Source organism: Emiliania huxleyi, assembly GCF_000372725.1.
Source record: "Emiliania huxleyi CCMP1516 unplaced genomic scaffold EMIHUscaffold_11, whole genome shotgun sequence".
In the NCBI taxonomy this organism is placed as follows: Eukaryota; Haptophyta; order Isochrysidales; family Noelaerhabdaceae; genus Emiliania; species Emiliania huxleyi.
The window spans coordinates 1,064,118-1,083,969 of record NW_005201792.1 but is presented as its reverse complement, the minus strand read 5'-3'; the positions used below and the strand labels follow the sequence as shown (position 1 = coordinate 1,083,969).

The following is a 19,852-nucleotide window of genomic DNA, read 5'->3' as shown; positions in this document are numbered from 1 at the left end:
GGATCAAAGGGCTGCCGTCACGGGTCAGCGTGAGCGACAGCGTCTCCTCGCCTCCGCGCCACCGGCCCACGGCCCACCACCCTCCCTCGCCGCCGCCGGCGCCCCTCCCTCCTGCTGCCGCAGGCGCAGCGAGCGTCGTCTGCGCGCGTCCCGCCGGCCACGTAAAAAACCGTTAGATTTCGGCTTTTCAGGACCCCCACCCCGCCCCGGAGAAAGAATTTTACGAGAAAACGCCCTTTCACAACACTGGCACGGGACTGAGGAAAGAAGCGCGGAGTTAAGACGATCACGTGGATTTCGAATCACAATTCTTTTGGCGAAACAAATTCCTCTTGCGGTGTACCTGGTTAGTGGTTAGTGCCAGTGTGGTGCGCAGAAAGAAAGAAAGAAAACACACAGCGCAAACGATGGATGGGAGGAGGACAGGGTCCCCACCTGCAAGAGCAGAATTTTGGAAGGACGATCAGGGGCACAGGGGGTTCTCCTGCTCCTGACAAGGGACAGTGACAGGCTCGCAGCGACCAGTGTGTTGGCTCTCTCTCGAATGCTCACTCACTCACTTCTGACTGTCGTTGCTGTCTCTCCCTTCGCGACTGTCTGTCTTGTGCGTCTTGGCCCCGGGTTCTATTTTTGCTATCTAAAAAAGCGGCCGTCAACCACCACCGTCGACGTCTCCCAGTGAGATGATGGAGAGGGGGGACGACACCGCTCGATCTACCCTCAGGGGTCCCTCAGCGGCGTGCACCTCGATCCTGACCGTGTTTGTTATGCCCCCCCCCCCCCCCCCGATGAGCACACCAGCGAGGGAGGGCGAGACGATCGAGGGGTCCCGTACCATGCCGTTTTGATTTCTTTTCGCGACCCCTAACAAAATTCTTTTCGCCGCTGAAGGCTGCCTCTGCCATGGAGAGCGCGCTCAGCTCAATAACTGTTGGGATCGGGCAGGCCTGAATGTTGCTGCGTCCTCCTGTGCGACAGCTAGCTCTGCTGCTGTCGTGCCAGTTTGGCGCCGCGCGAAGGCTGCCTGGCACCGGCTGCGCCAGTCTCCGCTTCGTCACGGCTGCAGCCGCCATCCGAGCGGCCGTGCCCGTCCCGGCTCCCGTCCTCTCCATCAACCCAAAGCTGGACGCGACGCTGCCGTACCGCGCGCTCGCCTTTTACGCCATCTCGCCCATCGCCCAGCCGGACGAGGCGGTTGAGTCGCACCGCGCCTTCCTCACAAAGCGAGGGATGGTTGGCCGCGTCTACCTCTGCGAAGACGGCATCAACGCGCAGGTCTCGGGCGCCGCAGAGCAGTGCGCCGAATACCGCGCGTACTGCCACGACCAGCTCGGGCCGGGCGCCGCGCCCGAGCCCATCCTCTTCAAGGAGGACCCGTGCGACGAGCTCGCCTTCCCTCGCCTGCGCGTGAAGCACCGCAGCCTCGTGCCGAGCGGCGAGCTGCTCGGCGGCGGCGCCTCGGGCAGAGTGGCGTCCCTGCAGGAGCGAGGGAGGGACGTCAGCCGTGCACACCGTCCCCTCTACGAGAGGGAGTGACAGCACTGGTTCTGACTAGGACCGCGGGAGGGACGTCAGCCCGGCCGAGTGGGAGGAGCTGCTCGCTAAGGCAGACGGCGGCGGAGAGGAGGGCGGAGGCGGCGGTGCTCCCATCGTGCTGGACGTGCGGAACGGGTACGAGTGGGACGTCGGACGATTCGACGGCGCGGCCGCACCTCGGCCGCACCTCGGCCGCACCTCGGCCGCACCTCGGCCGCACCTCGGCCGCACCTCGGCCGCACCTCGGCCGCACCTCGGCCGCACCTCGGCCGCACCTCGGCCGCACCTCGGCTGCATCTCGGCTGCACCTCCTCCTCGGCGGGCAGGCGCGGCGCGCCCGTCGCCGGACACCTTCGCGCAGTCGGACGAGGAGGCGCACGCTGCTCGAGCTCGCTGCCGCCTCTCCGACTCGGGACCCTCTGTCGCTTGCCCTCCGGCTGACCTGCGCCGCCTCTGCGCCGCCCTCCAGGCGTACGGCCTTCCCTCCGACCCTGAGGAGCGCGCCGAGACGCCGGTGCGGGAGGGGCTGCGCGGGACCACCGCCACACCGACGGTGAGACTCACAAGTGATGAGAACAAGAGCAGGTGATGATGTACTGCACGGGCGGGATCCGATGCGAGTACTTTGGCGCACGGCTGCGCGCGGCGGGCTTCGAGAAGGTGTACAAGCTGCAGGGCGGCGTGCAGCACTACGGCAACGCCCACGCGGCGGCGGAGGAGGCGCCGCCCCGCTGGAAGGGCTCGCTCTTCGTCTTCGACCGCCGGAACACGGTGCAGCCGAGAGACAAGCCGAGTCCAGCCGAGGTGTAGCCGGGAGATTCCATCGCCGGAACAGGGTGCAGCCGAGATGCAGCCGCTTGTGCACGCCGCTGTGCACGCCCCCTGTGCACGCCCCTCGACACGTCCTGGACACCTCGCAGGTGCCGCTCGGGGGCGCCTCGTCCGAGGTGGTCGGACAGTGCGTCCACTGCGGAGCCCCGACCGAGGCAGCGCAGCCCGCCGCCGCCCCGACCCGACCGCCGCACCGGCCGCGACCCACCCGCACCGCACCCGCACCCGCCCGCACCCGCATCCGCCCGCCCCCGCCCCCGCCCGCAGGCCTTCGTCAACTGCGGAAACATCGACTGCAACAAGCTCCACCTCGTGTGCGAGCACTGCCTCCCTCGCACGGGCGGCTTCTGCTGTCCGCCTCCTTCTAGATGCGCGAGCTGACAGACACAGCCGGCCACAAGCACCGGCGCTGCACCGCTCGAGAGCGCACGCGCTCCACGCTGGTCTGCACTCACGGGCGGACAGACAGGCACCACTCCTGCAGACAGGCACCACTCCTGCAGACAGGCGGTCCCACTCCCGCATCGATGCAGCTGCGGTGCGCTGTGTTAACACCGTGAGCTAATGCACACGGCAGGCGAGCCATGCTCCACCGCGCCCCGCCGCCGCCCGCCGGTGACGAGTCTCGCCGACCTCGCCGCCACCCAGGGCGCGCCGCCCGGCCAGCCGGACCCGAACAGGCTCCCGTGCTGCAGAGTGCCTGTCTCTGCGCGGCGTGGGGCGCCTCACGCGGTGGCTGGCTGCTGTAGGCTGTCGAGCGTCAAGCCGCACAACGTCGGCCGCAAGGAGTACGACGCGGACGAGCACGGGTGCGCGCCGGCGGCCGGCAGCGAGGTCGGAGGGTCGTGAGACCCCATCGGCGAGAGTTGTCCGGCACCGTGTGCTGACTGCTGTGCCACTGTCACACGCAGGGGTCCGCGCCGGTGGTGCGCATTCTTTGAGAATCGTAGAGAGCTAGGATTCGAATATCACAATGTTGTCAGAAGACGAAGAACGGAGACCAGCACCAGGCTCCAGGGAGCAGGGTCCCCACAAAAGCCCTCACCATACACCAAGACGCTTTTTTCGCTTCACCCCCGGCGAGTGCGACAACCGCCAAACACAAGAGGGGGTATGGTACAAATAAATAAATAGAGCAGACAACCCCTGGTGGGATTAGGGCAGCAACCCGACGCGGGCAGACCCCGCCCCGCTCGGAGGGCGTCCACCACACAGCACACAGACTTATCTAGGCACTGCACGGCTCCTCGGGATTTCTGGGGAGTTGGGACGTGTGCGTGCGTGCGTGCGTGCGTGCGTGCGTGCGTGCGTGCGTGCGTGCGTGCGTGCGTGCGTGCGTGCGTGCATGCGTGCGTGCGTGCGTGCGTGCGTGCGTGCGTGCGTGTGTGTGTGTGCTCGCTCGCTCGCTCGCGCGCGCCGCTTGCGCGATCGCGCGCGCTGCGCGAGCCGCCCTGCCCGCTGCGCTGCTAGGGTTGCGCTGCGGGAAGGGCTCGGCGGCCGCTCCTAGAACTCCTCGTCGCTCCCATCGTAGAGCGAGGCCTCGTTCGACTCGAGGCGTGGGCCGCCGAGCGCCGTCGTAGGGGGAGCGGGCGGGTCCGCGAGCGATACTCGCCCAGTCCTTCTTGGTGCTCTTGACCTCGCCGCCGCCGCCGCCGCGGCCGCGTCCGCCGCGCCGGTCTGCGCGCCGCCCGCGGCTCGTGCCCAGCCTGACCGCGCTTGGGGAGTAAAGAAAGAAATTTTACAACAAAACTCCTCGCACGACACTGGGCACAGGACTGGGCACGGGACTGGCTCGCACTGGCACTAACACAGGTACACCACGAGTAAAGAAAGAAAACAGACACTCCAAGGGAGGGACGGCACGCCGCCACCACACAGGGGCCGCACTTGGAGCACTTGCTTGGAGTGCAGTCGGTAACCGCACATCCAGGGCCGGGGAGCTGAGAAGCGCACCCAGCGGGCCGGATGATTGGCATCGGGCTACGGGCTAGAGAGCCCTGCCCCTAGGGGGGGTGCGCCGTCACGCTGGTGTTCTACCACCCAAGACAGCTTGCAGAGCTCCCGGTAAGGCAACATTTCGTAACGATTGTCGCTATTGGCCATCTGCCTCCTGCAGCCTCTGTTGGGGTGGCATGCGCGGGGTTTTCGGCGCGATGCCTCCGGCGAGTATACGGTACTGCTCTGCCGCAAGCTCTCCTGGTCCTGCGCGCGCGTGACGTGTGGGGCGCACGCACTGCGCTCGAAAGTCGCGATTTGGCAATAGGCGCTCGAGCCGGCGCGCAGTGGAAGGGGGCGCCGCGCAGGGGGGTCGGGGGGTGCGAGGGGGGGCGTGGGTCGGGCGCGCACCGGCCGGCTCCGAGAGCGGCCGTCACGTCGAAGAGGGGGGCTGGTGCTGCTCGAATGACGAGGCGTGCCGCTCTGCTGCGCTGCCGACAGCCCCTCTTCCGAGCCGGCGCGTGGCGGCGAGCCGCGGTCTAGTGTCGCTGGTGCGGTGGAGGCGGCAGCTTGCATCGGCCGGCAGCGGGTGCGGCCATCACGTCGATGAGGGGGGGTTGTCGGCGATTCGTGTGGCTCGAGGCCTACGCTGCGCCGCCCAAGCCCTACTGCCGATCCAGCGCCTGTCGTTTGGGGCGAGCCGCGGTCGTCGTCGCTGATGGTATGGCGGCGGCGGCGGCGGCTCGCCCTTCCCTCCGGCCGCAATTCCGATCCCGCCGCGCTCGCGGGAGGTCGCGCGTATATATTTATAGACAGCAAGGGCATCCGTGCTGCTGTGCGCCCCCTGGTGCGTGGTTGCTTTAAGGTTCTTAGATCACAACCCAAGGATGATATAATAAGGCAAACAGATCCTTGCGCGTTGCCGATCCGCACCTACCTAGGCTCTTGGGTGGCGCGCCCACTCTTCGCGGACGCCGCGGTTTTCTTTCTTTGGCGACCGCGGTGAGGGTCGGCCTGGGCAGCCCCTCCGCCGCAGGAGCAGCCGCAGCCCCCTCCGCCGCAGCCCTCTCCGCCGCCATGGGCGCCATGGCGGCGAAGCACGTTAATCAGATGGCCTTCTGCCCACCGAACCCTACCTACCGTAAGGAGGACGTCAACATGTGGCTCGACACTGACCGCGGCAACCGGATCCCTGCCTTCCACATCCGGCGTGGCTTCCCGCTGACGGTGCTGGTGTCGCACGCCAACGCGGAGGACTTGGGCCTGGTGCTGCAGTACTGGGCCTACATGTCGCAGCAGCTTCAGGTGGACGTCTTCGCCTACGAGTACTCCGGCTACGGGCACGCGACGGGCAGGTGCCTTTTGGAGTCCGAGAGGCTTCGCCCGAAAGAGACGCCTCCCGCACAGCGCGCCGGGACCTGGGTCCCTCAGCTGTTGCACCCCGCGAGACGCCCCTGCGTGCCCGCGCTGCCGGCACCGCCCTCTGGACCGCAGCCCTCTGGGACCGCAGCCCTGCAGCAGCGGCGCCGCCTCGGCCCATGGGTTGTTCAGGCAGCCGGCAGGCAGCTGACAGCCAGCAGGCAGCTGACGGCCCCTCCCCTGCTGCGGTGCGCAGCCCGTGCGAGGCGAACCTGTACTCGGACGCGCGCGCGGCGCTGAAGATTCTCGTCGACGGCTTCGGGCTCAAGCCAGAGCGCGACATCGTCGTCTTCGGGAAGTCTCTTGGCTCGTGCCACCGCCTGCCTCCCTCGCCCACCACCCTCACCCTCACCCTCACCCTCACCCTCACCCTCACCCTCACCCTCACCCTCACCCTCACCCTCACCCTCACCCTCACCCTCACCCCTGCCCCGCCCTCTCCCCCAGGCTCGTGCCCCACTTGCTACCTCGCCGGCAAGCACGCCTTCCGCGGCGTGGTCGTCTGCTCCGGTGCGCTCGCCCACCCCTCGCTCGCCCGCCCCTCGCCCGCCCCTGACATGTCCGCGACGTGTCCGCGACATGTCCGCGACGTGTCCGCGACATTCGCGGCATCGACACGCCGTGACGTGTCCGTTGACATGCGCGCGAGGCCTCGCCACCCCTCCTCCTCCCCTCGCCACCCCTCCCCCCCCCCCAAGGCCTCGCCTCTGGCGCGCGCGTCCTCTTCCCGGAGACGCGGGTCTGGGCACTCGACGCCCAGTTCTTCAACAACCTCGGCAGCCTCGCGTCCTGCAAGTCCCCCACACAGCTGGCGAGCCTCTCCCGCACCCGCTCTCCCACACCCCCGCCCCGCCGCTGCCACGCGGCGCAGTGCGCAGCCGCCGCCCTCTCACCTCCTCCCTCGCCTCTCACCTCCTCCTCCTCCCCTTCTCCACCTGCTTTCTCTGCCAGGTGCACGGCGACTGCGACGAGACGATCCCCTTTTCGAATGCGCAGGACCTGTACGCCGTCTGCCGCGCGCACCACCCCCTCCCGCCCGGCTGGATCACTGGCGGCTCGCACAACGACATCGAGTCGCGGCGCAAAGACCCGCCTCCCCGCCGCCCTCCCCGCCCCCCTCCCCGCCTTGACCAGTGCGCCCCGCCTCTCAGGCACCGCGACGCCTTCCTCGCCATCCTCAAGGAGTTCCTGGCGCACATCCTCGCCGCCGGTGACACCCGCCGAGATGAGCCGAGATCTGCCGAGATCTGCCCAGATCATGCGCGTGGACGGCTCAACTCACGCACACCGCCCCTCGCTGCAGGCCCCACCAGGGTGATGCCGCCCTCGGGCATCTCTGCGGTGCTCAAGTCGGTGCGAGCCACCGCCTGGCCGGCCGCACCACCAGTCGCGAGATTCGGAGAGACTGCTCGGGAGCCGCGATCGCCCCTCGGCTGCTAGCCCCTGCGCCGGACCTCCCCCACCCCCCCTAGGTTGGCTCCTCGGTCTCAAGCTCGGCCAAGGCGCTTTGGAGCTGCACCGCGCCGCCGCGGAGCCAGCCCGCTCACGACATGTAGCGCCCCACCTAGACGGCGGCCACGGAGGTCACATGCTAAAGGCTCTCTCCACGCACCGCGCCGCTCCCGAGCGAGAGTGGACGCGGTGGTGGGGAGTGCGAGGCCTTACCTGAAGACACGGCTGTCATCTCAATAAATTGAACTTCAGTGCGTCTTACTGTGGACAAAGAAAGAGTACAAATAACAACACCCCACAACAACAACACACCACGGAGCGAGCGTACACTATACATTGGCGCGCCGGCGCACCCTCCCTGTGTCCCTGAGGCCTGAGGACCGCCGCTCAGCGCTCTTTGCCTTATGGCATCGCGGTGCCGTCCCAGGTCACCGTGACGAGCGAGCTTTTCTCTCGGACGCTTCGGGCGAACGCCTCCAGAGTTCTTCGGCTCCCCTTGACAAGCACGCGGGTGCTCTCCGGGCCGGTGACCATCGACACGCGAAGCCCTTTGGCGACGGCCTCAGTCACAAAAACGCTCGCATCAGCGAGACGCGGGACCTGAAGCTGGAGGCGGTCGCCACCCTCCGCAAAGGGCTTGAAATTCATCGAAAGTGCGAACGGGGAGGCTGAGGCGGACAGGTCCAAGACACTTCTCGAGTTCGCTAGCCTCTGTCTCTCGAACGCAAGCAGCCGCTCCTGTGCCAGCAGCGCCTGCCTCGCAAAAGTCCGAAGAGGCAGCTTCCTGCCGCGATCGCCTGGCGTGGCGAGCGAGTGGACCGCTGGCAGCAGGAGCACGATGGCGCTGAAAAAGCCGCGCATGGCTGGGTGGACGGGCTGGGTGGACTGGGTGGACGGGGCTAGCCGATGTCTCGGCGTCGTTTGCGCGCAAGTTCGTCAGATGCAGGGCAGGATGCAAACTGAGTTTCTTTAATTCTTTCTAGCCCTACTCGAGTACTGTGTGAATTCGCGGAGCGAAGAAAATTTTATACGGAATACTCCATTTTTGGAGCTTGGAATACGGCGTATTCCATGGAATACGTGGAATACGGGTGGAATACGGCAGAATACAGGCCTCTGGGAGGTCATTTTGAATACGTGGAAAACGTATTCACAGATAGGTTGATAAGAAACAAGAAGCTCACATCGCACAGACAGTGATGGTGTGAGAGGCGGACCTAAGGAAGGTCCTACATCTCTTTACGACCCCTGACCGAGCTCCCGCTCGACAGAGTTTGGTACGATTTCTAGCAATGCTCTCTTCACACAGTAGGGTCACAGCGCCCCGAGCGTGCGGCGGAGGCCGCGGCGCGAGCAGCGCCAGCGAAAGGAGGCTGCAAATCGGGCCGCTAGTTGGCCTGTACGAGGTTTTCCGGCAAACAAAAAGGAAAACAGAGGGTCCCCAGCACTTTGCGTTTCCGGAAATTTCCAGAGAAAACCAGAGGGTGTTTGGTGCTCCATTCTGGAAACTCGCGAGTTTCCCTGAGTCTGAGAGCTGGTCTGGGGCAAAATCTGAGGCAAAATTGAGGAATCAATACCCAGGCGGTCGCAGGGTAATTTCCAGGTCTACACTACACGTTCTCCGCAAAATTCCCGGCATTTTGACGGTTTGGCCTAAAATTTGGCTGATTTTGGGCCCAAACCAGCCTCAGACTCGGCTCAGAGCCCAAAAATTTGACGATTTCCACGGAGTTTTCCCGGGAAAATAGAGAGGAAAAGAGAGGGTGCTGTAGAGAAAAAAGGAAAGGAAAACGGACGGGGTGCGAGAGGAAAACCTCGTACAGCCTAAGCCCGCTAGTCAACCACGCGGAATGTCCTTTCGGTATGTCCGCAGCGCGCTTCGCTCGACTGCTGGTCGTTCCAGATGGCCCAGGCCGCGCAGCGACAACAGGCTCACGTGCGGCGGCAGCGGTGGTGGCGCCCTCGACGGCGGCCAGACCTGCGGCAACGATGGCCCTCCGGCTCCTTGCCGTGAGGACTTCGTTCGCTCACCTCGGAGACGGTCAAGAGCGAGCATACCGGCAAGCCCGCAACAAGTGGGCTGCAGCGGGCAAGAAGCGCAAGCGACACGAAAGCAAGCATGCTGAGCGATAAATAAATAAATAGAGCAGTGATCTCCAGGGAGAGAGATGGGCGACGCACACGAACACAGAGGGTCAGTGCGCACCCCGCCCCGCTCGCAGGGCGTGCAGCACACAGCAACATGCTGAGCGATGCTGCTGCAGAGCTGCACTTGAAGAATTGAATTTCTTCAGTCTAGCGACCTGCCTCCAGCTTGTCGCTGGCAGTCTCTCCTACCACAGGCACACTGACACAGGGGTGGCAGGGGCGGCGGCACGAGTCTCCCACATACTATGCGGGCCTCACTAGGGATGGGCCGTCGCCCGATGATGTGCGGAATTCCGCACTCAGAGGCGCGAGCCTCTCTTCACGGCCGAAGCTCGTCGTCGCTTAAACGCCTGCCCGACTGCCGCAGCGCGGTCAGTGTTGGGCGAGGATGCGGCGCGGCGAGGAGAGGAGGCGAGCGTGAGGCGGCAGTCGGGCACGCGACACCTTTGAAAGCCCGCTCAAGGTTTGCCTGTGGGAGGTAGGGAGGTGGTGGGGTGATGTTTCTTTGCCCCGAGAGGCCTTCCTACCGCGTAAACCTTAAAGAAAAAATAATATTATTGAATTCAATAAGGTCGAATTAATTCTTGTATAGTAAAATTCTTTAATCGCCGCGTGGAAGGCGCCGCAACCTCGCCCAGGGCAAGACAGCCAAGGATGGATTTGGAGGAGGAGCTGAACGAGGAGCGGGCGCGCGTCGAGAAGCTCCGCGCGGAGTCTGCCGGCCTCCGCCGCCAGGCGCGAACAGTTTCGCACGGCTCTCGCCCTGGCCGGTGCCGGCCTGACGCCGCTCCCCGCCCGCCCGCCCGCAGCTCGACCGGCTGCAGACGAGGCAGGAATCCGTCGACAAGAACACGCTGCGCGTGCACGAGGTGGCGCTGAGCAAGGTTAACGCTCTCGACGCGCGGCTTCGGCAGCTGGGAGGCGCCTGAGTACCGAGCATCGCTCCGAGCGGGTGCGACACTGCTGTGCACGCTCCCGCAAGAGCCGGTGGCTCTACTCGTGGGCGCGAGACGCTGGCGCGACAAAGGCGGCGATGGGGCCTGGCGCAGCCAACGACAATGGCGGGCGGGAGCGCAAGGCTGGAAGACCGGGAGAGCTGCCACTGAGGCGGTGCGGAGGAGTCGGTGTGGCGCCGCGGCGAGCCGGGGTACGACCACGGTTCAGCACGAGCTGCCGCAGGTGTGGGATCGGGCGGCGCGGGTTGCGAGAGAGACCGGCCCTCTGAGTCTGCTGTGAGAGTTTGCTGTCCGAGAAATGGTTCGGGGGAGAGAGAGAGAGGTCCGAGGACAGAGAAACGAGAAAGGGGGGTGGGGTCGCCAGGTCGTCGACTGCAGGGGGGTCGGGGGGGGCGCGCAATGGCGCATTACACTCGGCCACCCTATGGTACAAAACACGATATGTACAAGATCGAGCATCGACCGGTCGCAGGTCGCACACTGAGAGCCGCACTCGGTCTCTCCCCGCGCGCCCCGGCGCGGGCCATGCAGCGCGGGCGGGCCGAGCGGGCGGACCCCGGCCCACACGCGCATGGCAAGCCACAGGCACAGGGCTCGGTGGCGTGAGGGAAGGTCAGGACCGGCGCGGCCGATCGTCCTCCTGCTGGCCCTCGCCGTCCTCAGGCGGCAGGTTCTCCGGGTGGCTCTCTTCGCTCAGAGGGCCGCTCAGCCACCTGCGGGGCAAGGCCCCCCTCGCGCGTGCTGCAGCTTGCGGGGGTCCGCGAGGGGCGACGCGGCGGCGAAGCAATGCGGGCGTGGAAGCGGAGTGTCTCGGAAGTGTCTCTCTCACCGGCCGCGCTTGTAGCCCGGCCGCATAATGTCGCTCAGGCTCTCGATCTCGCCGTTGAGGAAGTCGTCCCAGCCTTCCCAGCCCCGGTCCGCGTACACCACGTCCGGCTCGCGGGGGACGTAGGGGTTTCGCTGCGCGCGTGGACGGGCAGCAGTCAGCGTCGCCGCTTCCCGGGAGTCGTGGGAAGAGGGGCGGGCGGCCGTCCGTGCCGCTGAGACCCTCGCCCGACCCCGAGCCTTCTGTGCTTCCAAGCAGAAGCTGACCGGCGCTGTGGGAGACAGCCGCGGCGCGGCGCGGTGCGGACGAGGAGGAGGGGAGGCTAGCGAGGGCGTCTCGATGGCGCCTTCTCTCCGTTGGCAATCCAGTCGCGCCAGTCAGCCTCCTCAGTGAAAAACATGGCGCGGGCCCACTGCCGCGCGTCAGCAAAGGGCAGAAAGCGTGGCCGCCGCTGGCGAACAGAGGCGGCATGCTGCTCCTCGAGGCGCGCCCGCTGGATCCGCCACGCGTCGCTGCCGTCGCAGCAGGAGGCGGATCCGCAGCGTTGGTGGAGCCGTTGCCGATGGCAGTCGCTGCGGCTATTGCCAGAGATCGTCAACAGCGTGGCGTGGATGAGCAGCATATACACCTATGTGCATGCGCTGCACGACTCGCCGATTGTTCGGGCGCGACGCCAAGAAGAAATTTGTGGCGCATCGGAATAATTGTAGTGGAAAATTACTCTTTGAGCACCCTTTTCCGTAACGACGAGCGGGCGCGAGTCGTCCGTACGTACGTCCGACTCCCGCCGCCGGAGAGCAGAGCCATGGGTCGCGTGCTGAAGCGCTTCCTGAAGGAGCACGCCGCCTATGCGGCGGCCGGCGTGGCCGCCACGGCGCGCGGCATCGGCGAGGCTGCTAGCGGGGAGGAATCCGAGGACCAATCTTTCTACGTCGCGATGGCGTTGCTGTTCGCCCTTGCATTCATCGGCGGGTGAATTGCAGCACGCGCGGCGGATGCGGGGACCCGACTCGAAACCAATACGCGACCTCGCCCCTCTGCAGGTTCTTGCCGATGATTCTCCAGAAGAACGACGCGATTCTGTGCGTCGGCGATTGCTTCTCGGGTGCGTTGACACAAGCCATGACCGCCACATTGACCGTCGACACCATGTCTCCGTCCGCGCACCCTCGCCGGCGTCCCCACCACCGATGGGCTGCTCTCCTGCAGGCGGCCTGCTTGTCGGCGCTGCCCTCATGCACATGTTGCCCGAGTCGGCCGAGCTGAACGAGATGCTCGCCGGCGAGGAAGTGAGACGCGGGGGAAGGGGAGACGGGTGGTGGACACCCGGCCACGGGGAGAGCGGATTAAAGTGCTCGCTGCTTCTTGGGGAAAGAGCGTGCTCTGGCGCGCGCCGCCGACATGCTTTGACTTGAGCCCCGGCGGCTTAGGAGGAGGAAGATGAGGACATGGACGCGCACGGCCGCGCGCTGCACGGCGAGGGGGAAGAAGAGACCTACCCGTGGTCGTTCCTGCTCTGTTCCGTGGCACTCATCAGTGCGCGCCCCTCCCCCCACGCGCCCTTCCCTGAGCCCAGTCCTCTGCAAGCCAAATCTTCCCGCATCGGTGCTGGTTCCGCAACGTGTGACACCCTCACACAGGCCTCATGGCGATCGAGACGGCGGCCTCTGGCACTTGCTGCTCGACTGCCGACAAAGAGCCCGCCAAAAGCCACGTCCCGCACCACCACAGCCTGGGAGGGCTGGAGACCACGGGCAAGGGTGGCAAATCCGGCGCGGTTGCTGCCATCGCAGCCTTCACCGCCTTCATAATCCACTGCGTCCTGGAGGGCCTCGCCCTCGGGGTTGTTGGCGACGACATCATGGTCATGTTCGTTGCAGTCGGCGCACACAAGGGCTTTGCTGCCTTTGCACTTGGGGCGGCCGTCTTCCGCGCCTTTGACAACTGCAAGGCGACGCACACCGCTCACCGCTACCGCCACCGCTCACCCATATCTCCCGTGCCCGCACGCCCCACGGGCAACTGCCTGGCTCGGAGAAGCGCGGGGGCTTGCCCACGAGCCTGGCCCCACACTCGTGTGCGGAGGCGTGCACCCGGCCGTATTCGCCCTCAGGCGGCGCTGTGCATGTTTTGCTTCTCCATCGCCACGCCGATCGGCATGCTCATCGGACACACCGCGGCCACCGCCGAGGGGGCAGAGAGCCCGCTGCCGCTCGCCTTCAACGCGCTGGCGGCGGGCACCTTCCTCCAGATGGGCGCGGTAGAGGTGTTGGGCAGCGAGATGATGGAAGGCCATGGCAAGTGCCCCGGCATTGTCAAGTACCTCTTCGCGATGATGGGGTTTGCCGTCATGGCGGTCCTCGCCCTCTACTGCTAGGAAGGCTGCCTCCGCGTCCTGACGCTGAGAGCGCTGTGGGCAGCAGCACGCGGTTGGGGAGCTTTCGTGAGTCCTCCCTCTCACTCACTTGTGCGAGCGAGAGAGTCGCCGGGGGTATAGAATATACAGTCGCCGGGGGAGGTTGGGGGACCTGAGGTGATCGAGATCTCGACTCACCCCTCACTCAGAGGCAGGTGGTGGTGGTGCGGTTGCCTGGCGCGTCGCTCACAAAAACACGCCCGCTGTTCACACCTCGAAGAATCCACGAAAGGGGAATCTCCCGTCGGTTGTTCAGTCGCAACCCCGAAGCCTATCGAACGAGCCATGTCCGCGGTGAGTTCGCAACCGGCGCCCGCGCTGCGAATCGCCCCCAATCGCCACCCGGTGGCCCCGTCCGACCACCCGCCTCACCGCCTCTGCCGCGGTGCAGGAGAAGAAGACCAAGATCTTTTGCACGATGGGCCCGGCGGTGCGCGCCCGCATATGTGTAGTGTGTGTAGCCATGCTCTCACAGCGCGCGCCCGGCGTGCACAGTGCCACCGCCGCTGAGCCTCTGCCCGCGCCGCACAGTGCTGGGACGTCGACACGCTCGTCGACCTCATCGACGCGGGGCTCAACACTGCGCGCTTCAACTTTTCGCATGGCGATCACGAGGGCCACGGCGCGTGCCTCAAGCGCGTGCGCGAGGCGGCGGCCAAGCGGCCCGACAAGAACGTCGCCATCCTCCTCGATACCAAGGGTCCCGAGATCCGGACCGGCTTCTTCAAGGAGTCGTGCAATAAGAAGATCCACCTCAAGGCGGGCCAGGACCTCGAGCTGACGACCGACTACTCCTTCCTCGGCGACGAGACCAAGTTCGCGTGCACGTACGACAAGCTGCCCACCTCGGTCAAGAAGGGCTCCACCATCCTCATCGCCGACGGCTCGCTCGTGCTCACCGTCAAGGAGTGCAAGGCCGCCTCCGTCATCTGCCGCGTCGAGAACAACCAGTCGATCGGCGAGCGCAAGAACATGAACCTGCCCAACGTCAAGGTGGACCTGCCCGTGCTGCAGCCCAAGGACATCGACGACCTGCAGAACTTTGGCGTGCCGAACAAGGTCGACTTCATCGCCGCCTCCTTTGTCCAGTCGGCGGAGGACATCCACTTCATCAAAAAGACGCTCAAGGAGTCCAAGCACGGCGACGGCTCCGCCATCAAGGCAACAGACCCCACCCTCCGACCACCCTCCGACCACCCCGCCGCTCCGCACCGCGCCGACCGCCCACCTGCCCGCACTCCGCACCGCGCCGCGTCAGCGATCTCACTCGTGCCCCTGCCCGCAGGTGATTGCAAAGATTGAGAACCAGGAGGGGCTCGACAAGTTCGACGAGATCCTCGCCGCCACGGACGGCGTCATGGTCGCGCGCGGCGACCTCGGCATGGAGATCCCGCCCGAGAAGGTCTTCCGCGAGCAAAAGATGATGATTGCTAAGTGCCGTGCGGCGGGCAAGCCCTGCGTCGTGGCGACGCAGGTGACGCGAGACAGAGCCTCGAAGAAGCTGAGAGTAGCCGAGATATAGCCCTGCGTCGTGGCGACGCAGGCGGCGCGCCCGCACACCACGAAACCCCTCCCGCCCCCCGCCACCAACTTCGCCGGCCTGCCCGCTACCCACGGCCGCCACCGCACTCCCGCGCCCCGTGCCGCTCGCCCCGCGCCCTCGCCCCGCGCCCTCGCCCTCGCCGCGCCCTCCACGCGCCGCCTTCCCCTCCGCCTCGCCGCAGATGCTCGAGTCGATGATCTCGAACCCGCGCCCGACGCGCGCCGAGTGCTCGGACGTCGCGAACGCGGTGCTCGACGGCACCGACGCCGTGATGCTCTCCGGCGAGACGGCCAACGGCGCCTTCCCGCGCGACGCGGTCGCCATCATGGCGCGCACCTGCCAGCAGGCCGAGGCCAACCTCGCCGAGTCGGACGAGACGGGCTACGACCAGATCTTCGAGCAGATGAAGAAGACGAAGAGGGCGAAGCGCGTCTCGCTGGTCGAGTCTGCGTGTTCGTCTGCCGTCAAGATGGCGACCGACATCGGCTCCAAGGCGATCATCGTCCTCTCCGAGACGGGCGAGACCGCGCGGCTGCTCGCAAAGTACCACCCGCAGGCCAAGATCATGGCCGTCTGCAACGACAGCCGCATCGCCAACCAGATCGAGGGGTACATGTGCAACACCTTGTCGATCCTCACGCAGGAGAAGCGCGGCGAGGGCAGGCACGTCAAGGCGGGCTTCAAGGCGGGCATCGCAAAGGGGATCTTCGCGAACGGCGACGCGGTGGTGGTCGTCCACACCATGCGCAACGGCGACGGGCTCAAGCAGTGGACCGTCCGCATCCTCAACGTGTCCGAGACGCCTCTGGGTAACTAGAGCGCGCCGGCGCGGAGCTTCGCGCGAGGCGGGGACCCTGCGGCATGCCCCTGAGACCCGCGCGCTGCGTGCGCGACACGAGCGCTGTCGCCTCGGCTGGGCGCCGTCGAGACTCTGCATGCGACCCACCCCTCTGCATGGAGCACCCCCTCCACGAGTCACAACACTTTACCTGAACTGCTTTTGTTTTGAGCGCGGCGCTGTCTGCGCGCCGCTGCGTATTTATGAAAATGGGAATTATTGACCCCCTAAACCCCTGGTCACGTCCGGACATTCGCGCACTCCGCGAACCGGCAACCCCAACCGCGCACGAAAACCTTAGTCCACTTACGGTTACGCCCTCTAGGCTATATACGCGCGCCCACACCCCGGTCTCGCGTTTAACCGTTCGTGTGTACGCCACTGGAGACCGACGCGCCTCGCTGCTCGCTCGCTCGCTCAGTCCACCTCCTCCACCTCGAAGTCTCCCTCCGTGTCGGCGAGGGTCGGCTGCTGAGGCTTTGAGAGGGAGTGCGCCTGGTGCGTCCCCGCGGCTGCCGCGGCGGGCTTGATGTCTCCTGTCGGCAGCCCGCTGGCGGGGTTGGTCGCGGGCTGGCCCTTGCCCTTGGAGGGCTTGGCGGCGGTGGGCGGCGCGGCGAAGAGGCGGAGCAGCCTCTCGACCTCCGAGTTGAGCTGGCCCGCCGTTGACTCGACCAGCTTCTCGTGCGCGTCCTCCTCCTCCCACTCCTTTTCCCAGTCGTCGGGCGAACTCCTCCGCACCGGCTTGCGCCGCGGCACCGCCTTCGCCGTCGCCGGCGCCGCATCGTCGCCAGCGCCGCGCGGCCGGCGCGGCTCCGCCGCGGCTGCGCTCGTCGCCGAGGCGGCGTCCGCCCCTCTCCTCTCCCCGCCCCGCTGCGAGCCTGCCGGCTGGCCGGCTGGACGCGACGGGGAGAGCGCGCGCCGCAGCGCCGCCGCGGCCCGCTCCAGGCTGGCTCGCTCCGAGTGGAGGGCCGCCCACGCCCGCTCCACCTCGGCGCCTCGCGCGGTCAGCCGCTCGAGAGACTCCTCCACCGCGGCGAGAGCACCCTCCGCGGAGTGGCGAGGCGCACCAGAGGCGTGCCGAGCGTCGGGCGACGCTGGCGGCGTGGGCAGCGGACCGCCATCCACCTCGCTCGAGAGCGCACGCATGCTCGAGGCGAGCCGGCCAATCGAAGTCTCGCTCCACACCGTCTGCTCTGGCGGCGGCGGCGGCGGCGGCGGCCCGGTCGCCTGCGGACGCAGGACGGCCGCGGCAGCAGCCGAAGCGGCGGCGGCGGCCGCGCTGGCCGCGCTGGCCGCGCGCTCCGCGTTAAACAGCTGCTCCTGTGCTCCAACCAGCCGCTGCAGCGTGAGTAGCTCTTTCCGGATCGCTGCCACATCGGCGGGCGCGCTTGCCACTTGCGGAGGGTGGGAGGCGCGCGGCGGGTGTGCGCCCGGCACAGCGGCTCCGAGCCACAGATTCATGAGCATGCGGAGGCCAACGGCGAACACAATAGCGACGGCGAACTGCATGAAGAGCGTCTGAAAGAGCGCGGAGGCAGGGCGTGGGCAGCGCAGGAGAGTGCCAACGTGGCAGGGTTCCGGCTCTTCCAGAAAGGCGGACTCTGCAACGACTGCACTCGCGCCAAAACGCCCTAGCTATACCTACCTATTTATTGCGGGAGCCAACCGCCAGGCTCCGTGCCCCACCTACCTACCTATTCCCAGGGGGGCGCGCAGCGAAGCGAAAAAATGCCCGGGGCCCTCTGGAGCGGTCAAAACCGGACCTACCCTATTGCATAGCGCATAGGGTCTAACGGGTGTCAACAGACCCCTATCTGGGTAGGAGCCGGAACCCAGCAGGGAAAAAAAACGAGGTTCGCTAGCAGGTCCCTTCCTGGGAAGGATGGTGTGACGCTGCCATCTCTGCTAGACCTATCGACAAACAAAGCTCCACAACTCGCGTTCACGAGCGATCTCCACGGGGTGGAAGCATGCGCCAGCGCGGAGTGCGGGTGATGCTCAGGGCGCGAGCGTGCGGCGCATGTAGGCGCCCAGCTTCTTGCCCGGGCAGATGGCGTCAGCATCCACGCCGTCCATGCCCGCCCTGGGGTACTCGTTGACCGCCGGGCGCGGGATGGTGGCGCACTCGCCACCGAGGTAGTCGGGCACAGCCTCCGGGTCCGCGACCTTGAGCAGCGCGCCCTGCGTGTGCTTGGCGTCGAGGATACCGACCATGTCCTGGATCTGCTTGGAGAGGAGCGGCTTGACGAGCTTCCAGCCCTGGTGCAGCGCCCACGCCGCGTTGAGCACGCGCGCGCCGCCGAGCAGCTCGGGGTAGTACAGGTCGGCGAGCGGCATGATCGGCTTGAAGCGGATGAACATGCGCAGCGAGACGTGACCGAGGCCGATGCCACCCGCGTCGATGACCATGAACTGTGGCGACGGGGGGGGGCGCGAGCGGCTCGGGGTAGTACTGTCGGCGGGCTGCGAGCAGCTCGGGGTAGTACAGGCGGGCTTGGCGCAGGGGGCGACGGGGGGGGGGGCGGCGGCGGCGAAGGCGGCGGCGGCGAGGGCGGCGGCGGGCCTGCCGGACGAGGATGCCGGTCTCCTTGGTCAGCTTGTCGGCGTGGTAGGAGGCGTACTCGAGGATGAAGTTGTTGATATCGAAGTACTGCGTGTTGTCGAGCATCTTGAAGAACTTGGTCACGTCGAGCGAGCCGTAGTCGATGAAGGTCAGCAGGTCGCCAGACCTCGTGCGCGAGTGGCAGTTGGCGACGGCGACACTCGTGAAGAGCTCCTTGATGTTGGGGATCTCGTGGTACGCGAGCCCGCCCGCGATCTGCTTGCGGAAGCCGTTGACGCCGCTCCTGGCACGCCACGCCGCGGTCGCCTCGGCCTTCTTCTTGGCCTTCTCGTACTTCCAGTCGCGGTCGACGAGGAAGCGGAGGATGAAGATGTCGCCGTACTCGTCGAGCTCGCCGCCCGCGGCGAGGTACGCGGCCGAGAGATCCTTGACCATCTCCAACTGCTCGGGCGTCAGCTCCTCGAGCGCGACGTGGTTGGCCGCGACGGGGCCGACGGGGTCGCCCGCATCGCTGCTGGCGGACGAGTCGGAGACCTCGTCCTCGGAGAGCGCGGCCGCCGGTGGCGGCGGCGGCGGCGCCTCGATTGCCTCCCGTTTCGCCACCACCTCGGCGGCGGGCTCCTCGGTGCTCTTAGACATGGTCGCCAGCTGCTCGGTGAGCTCGGTGCACTTGGCCTCGATCTCGGCCAGCCTGTCACGCATCTCGGTGCGCTGCTGGATGCAAGAGTTGAGCTCGCGCTTGACCTCATTCCGCCGGTCTTTCTCCGACTTCTCCTCCCACGGCAGCATCAGACGGATCCTCTCCCAAATGTTGTCGTCGTCATCCATCATGGTCATCTCGGTGACGCCGGGAGCGGAGCCGTTTGCAGAGTCGTCGTCGAGCTTGTCGAGGTCGCGGTCGTCGTCAGGGAGGCTGGTGGGCGCGCCGGTGCGCATCGACTCCACGCGCTGCGAGCGGCGCACCTCCTTGACGTTCGCGCGAAGCTGCCGAGTGAGCTCGCGCATAAAGTCTCCGCTGACGACCATCGCCCGGAGCTCGTAGAGGGCGCGGGAGTCGGTTGCAACTACGCGGACGAGTGCTGCCGGCTGGCCCCTGGAGTCAACGGATGGTGTCAGGCTCCCCCTGGTGCCAGCGGGTATGGCGAGCTGCAGCGCGTCGTGGAGCGCCTGCTCGGTGTACGTGCTGAACGGATCAGTGGCGACGCCATCAGCGCGGAAGACGGCGCGGAACTCGAGTCGGGTCGTTGTCAGCAGGTTGGACGCCGACTTGATGGACGTCTTTGAGCGCGTAAAGGGACGGAAGAAGCTCTTGCGCTCGTTGGTGGGCATGCTGCTCCGGGGCTAGATCTATTTGCGGTCGGCGATTCGAGTTTGGAACGTGGCGCGCGA

At 66.5% G+C, this 19,852-nt stretch overlaps 7 protein-coding genes across 7 annotated transcripts; 4 read left to right on the top strand and 3 right to left on the bottom strand.

The window, feature by feature from the left end:
* Window positions 1–935: 935 nt before the first annotated feature.
* EMIHUDRAFT_448921 (hypothetical protein) lies at window positions 936–3,353 on the top strand. Its single transcript, XM_005792055.1, has 8 exons — window positions 936–1,482; window positions 1,556–1,684; window positions 2,033–2,089; window positions 2,158–2,286; window positions 2,457–2,522; window positions 2,635–2,719; window positions 2,945–3,047; window positions 3,117–3,353. The coding sequence occupies exons 1-8, from the start codon at window positions 952–954 to the stop codon at window positions 3,214–3,216; spliced, it is 1,200 nt and encodes a 399-aa protein (XP_005792112.1). The 5' UTR covers window positions 936–951; the 3' UTR covers window positions 3,217–3,353.
* A 2,026-nt stretch (window positions 3,354–5,379) lies between these two features.
* On the top strand, window positions 5,380–7,277 carry EMIHUDRAFT_200267 (hypothetical protein; the record flags this gene model as incomplete). The annotated part of the gene is made up of 7 exons (XM_005792054.1): window positions 5,380–5,657; window positions 5,918–6,031; window positions 6,201–6,231; window positions 6,718–6,794; window positions 6,873–6,931; window positions 7,025–7,074; window positions 7,194–7,277. The coding sequence occupies 7 exons, from the start codon at window positions 5,380–5,382 to the stop codon at window positions 7,275–7,277; spliced, it is 693 nt and encodes a 230-aa protein (XP_005792111.1).
* Window positions 7,278–10,688: 3,411 nt separating this feature from the next.
* Window positions 10,689–11,641, bottom strand: EMIHUDRAFT_448920 (hypothetical protein). Its single transcript, XM_005792053.1, has 3 exons — window positions 11,450–11,641; window positions 11,107–11,237; window positions 10,689–10,990 (listed from the first exon to the last, which is right to left on the bottom strand). The coding sequence occupies exons 1-3, from the start codon at window positions 11,501–11,503 to the stop codon at window positions 10,891–10,893; spliced, it is 285 nt and encodes a 94-aa protein (XP_005792110.1). The 5' UTR covers window positions 11,504–11,641; the 3' UTR covers window positions 10,689–10,890.
* A 267-nt stretch (window positions 11,642–11,908) lies between these two features.
* Window positions 11,909–13,480, top strand: EMIHUDRAFT_200263 (hypothetical protein; the record flags this gene model as incomplete). The annotated part of the gene is made up of 6 exons (XM_005792052.1): window positions 11,909–12,075; window positions 12,147–12,208; window positions 12,313–12,392; window positions 12,534–12,639; window positions 12,744–13,027; window positions 13,217–13,480. The coding sequence occupies 6 exons, from the start codon at window positions 11,909–11,911 to the stop codon at window positions 13,478–13,480; spliced, it is 963 nt and encodes a 320-aa protein (XP_005792109.1).
* Window positions 13,481–13,783: 303 nt separating this feature from the next.
* Window positions 13,784–16,126, top strand: EMIHUDRAFT_433474 (hypothetical protein). The gene is made up of 5 exons (XM_005792051.1): window positions 13,784–13,813; window positions 13,911–13,949; window positions 14,051–14,680; window positions 14,805–14,993; window positions 15,244–16,126. The coding sequence occupies exons 1-5, from the start codon at window positions 13,805–13,807 to the stop codon at window positions 15,877–15,879; spliced, it is 1,503 nt and encodes a 500-aa protein (XP_005792108.1). The 5' UTR covers window positions 13,784–13,804; the 3' UTR covers window positions 15,880–16,126.
* Window positions 16,127–16,317: 191 nt separating this feature from the next.
* Window positions 16,318–17,409, bottom strand: EMIHUDRAFT_200261 (hypothetical protein; the record flags this gene model as incomplete). The annotated part of the gene is made up of 3 exons (XM_005792050.1): window positions 16,318–16,605; window positions 16,888–17,073; window positions 17,233–17,409. 3 exons carry the CDS (start codon window positions 17,407–17,409, stop codon window positions 16,318–16,320), a joined length of 651 nt encoding a protein of 216 aa, XP_005792107.1.
* A 489-nt stretch (window positions 17,410–17,898) lies between these two features.
* Window positions 17,899–19,792, bottom strand: EMIHUDRAFT_200260 (phosphatidylinositol transfer protein-like protein; the record flags this gene model as incomplete). The annotated part of the gene is made up of 3 exons (XM_005792049.1): window positions 17,899–18,312; window positions 18,473–18,997; window positions 19,070–19,792. The coding sequence occupies 3 exons, from the start codon at window positions 19,790–19,792 to the stop codon at window positions 17,899–17,901; spliced, it is 1,662 nt and encodes a 553-aa protein (XP_005792106.1).
* Between the last annotated feature and the right edge of the window lie 60 nt (window positions 19,793–19,852).

What these genes read in the sequence shown, in the direction of transcription:
- EMIHUDRAFT_433474 (XM_005792051.1), top strand. An exon ending in TTTGCACGATGGGCCCGGCG is followed by an intron (nt 13,950 to 14,050) that starts GTGCGCGCCCGC and finishes CGCGCCGCACAG; the next exon opens with TGCTGGGACGTCGACACGCT. An exon ending in CCTGCGTCGTGGCGACGCAG is followed by an intron (nt 14,994 to 15,243) that starts GTGACGCGAGAC and finishes GCCTCGCCGCAG; the next exon opens with ATGCTCGAGTCGATGATCTC.
- EMIHUDRAFT_448920 (XM_005792053.1), bottom strand. Translation starts at nt 11,503, where the DNA reads ATGTTTTTCACTGAGGAGGCTGACTGGCGCGACTGGATTGCCAACGGA. An exon ending in GGATTGCCAACGGAGAGAAG is followed by an intron (nt 11,238 to 11,449) that starts GCGCCATCGAGA and finishes CCACGCGCGCAG; the next exon opens with CGAAACCCCTACGTCCCCCG. An exon ending in CCGGGCTACAAGCGCGGCCG is followed by an intron (nt 10,991 to 11,106) that starts GTGAGAGAGACA and finishes CTTGCCCCGCAG; the next exon opens with GTGGCTGAGCGGCCCTCTGA.
- EMIHUDRAFT_448921 (XM_005792055.1), top strand. Translation starts at nt 952, where the DNA reads ATGTTGCTGCGTCCTCCTGTGCGACAGCTAGCTCTGCTGCTGTCGTGC. An exon ending in GGAACGGGTACGAGTGGGAC is followed by an intron (nt 1,685 to 2,032) that starts GTCGGACGATTC and finishes TCCGACCCTGAG; the next exon opens with GAGCGCGCCGAGACGCCGGT. An exon ending in GGACCACCGCCACACCGACG is followed by an intron (nt 2,090 to 2,157) that starts GTGAGACTCACA and finishes ATCCGATGCGAG; the next exon opens with TACTTTGGCGCACGGCTGCG.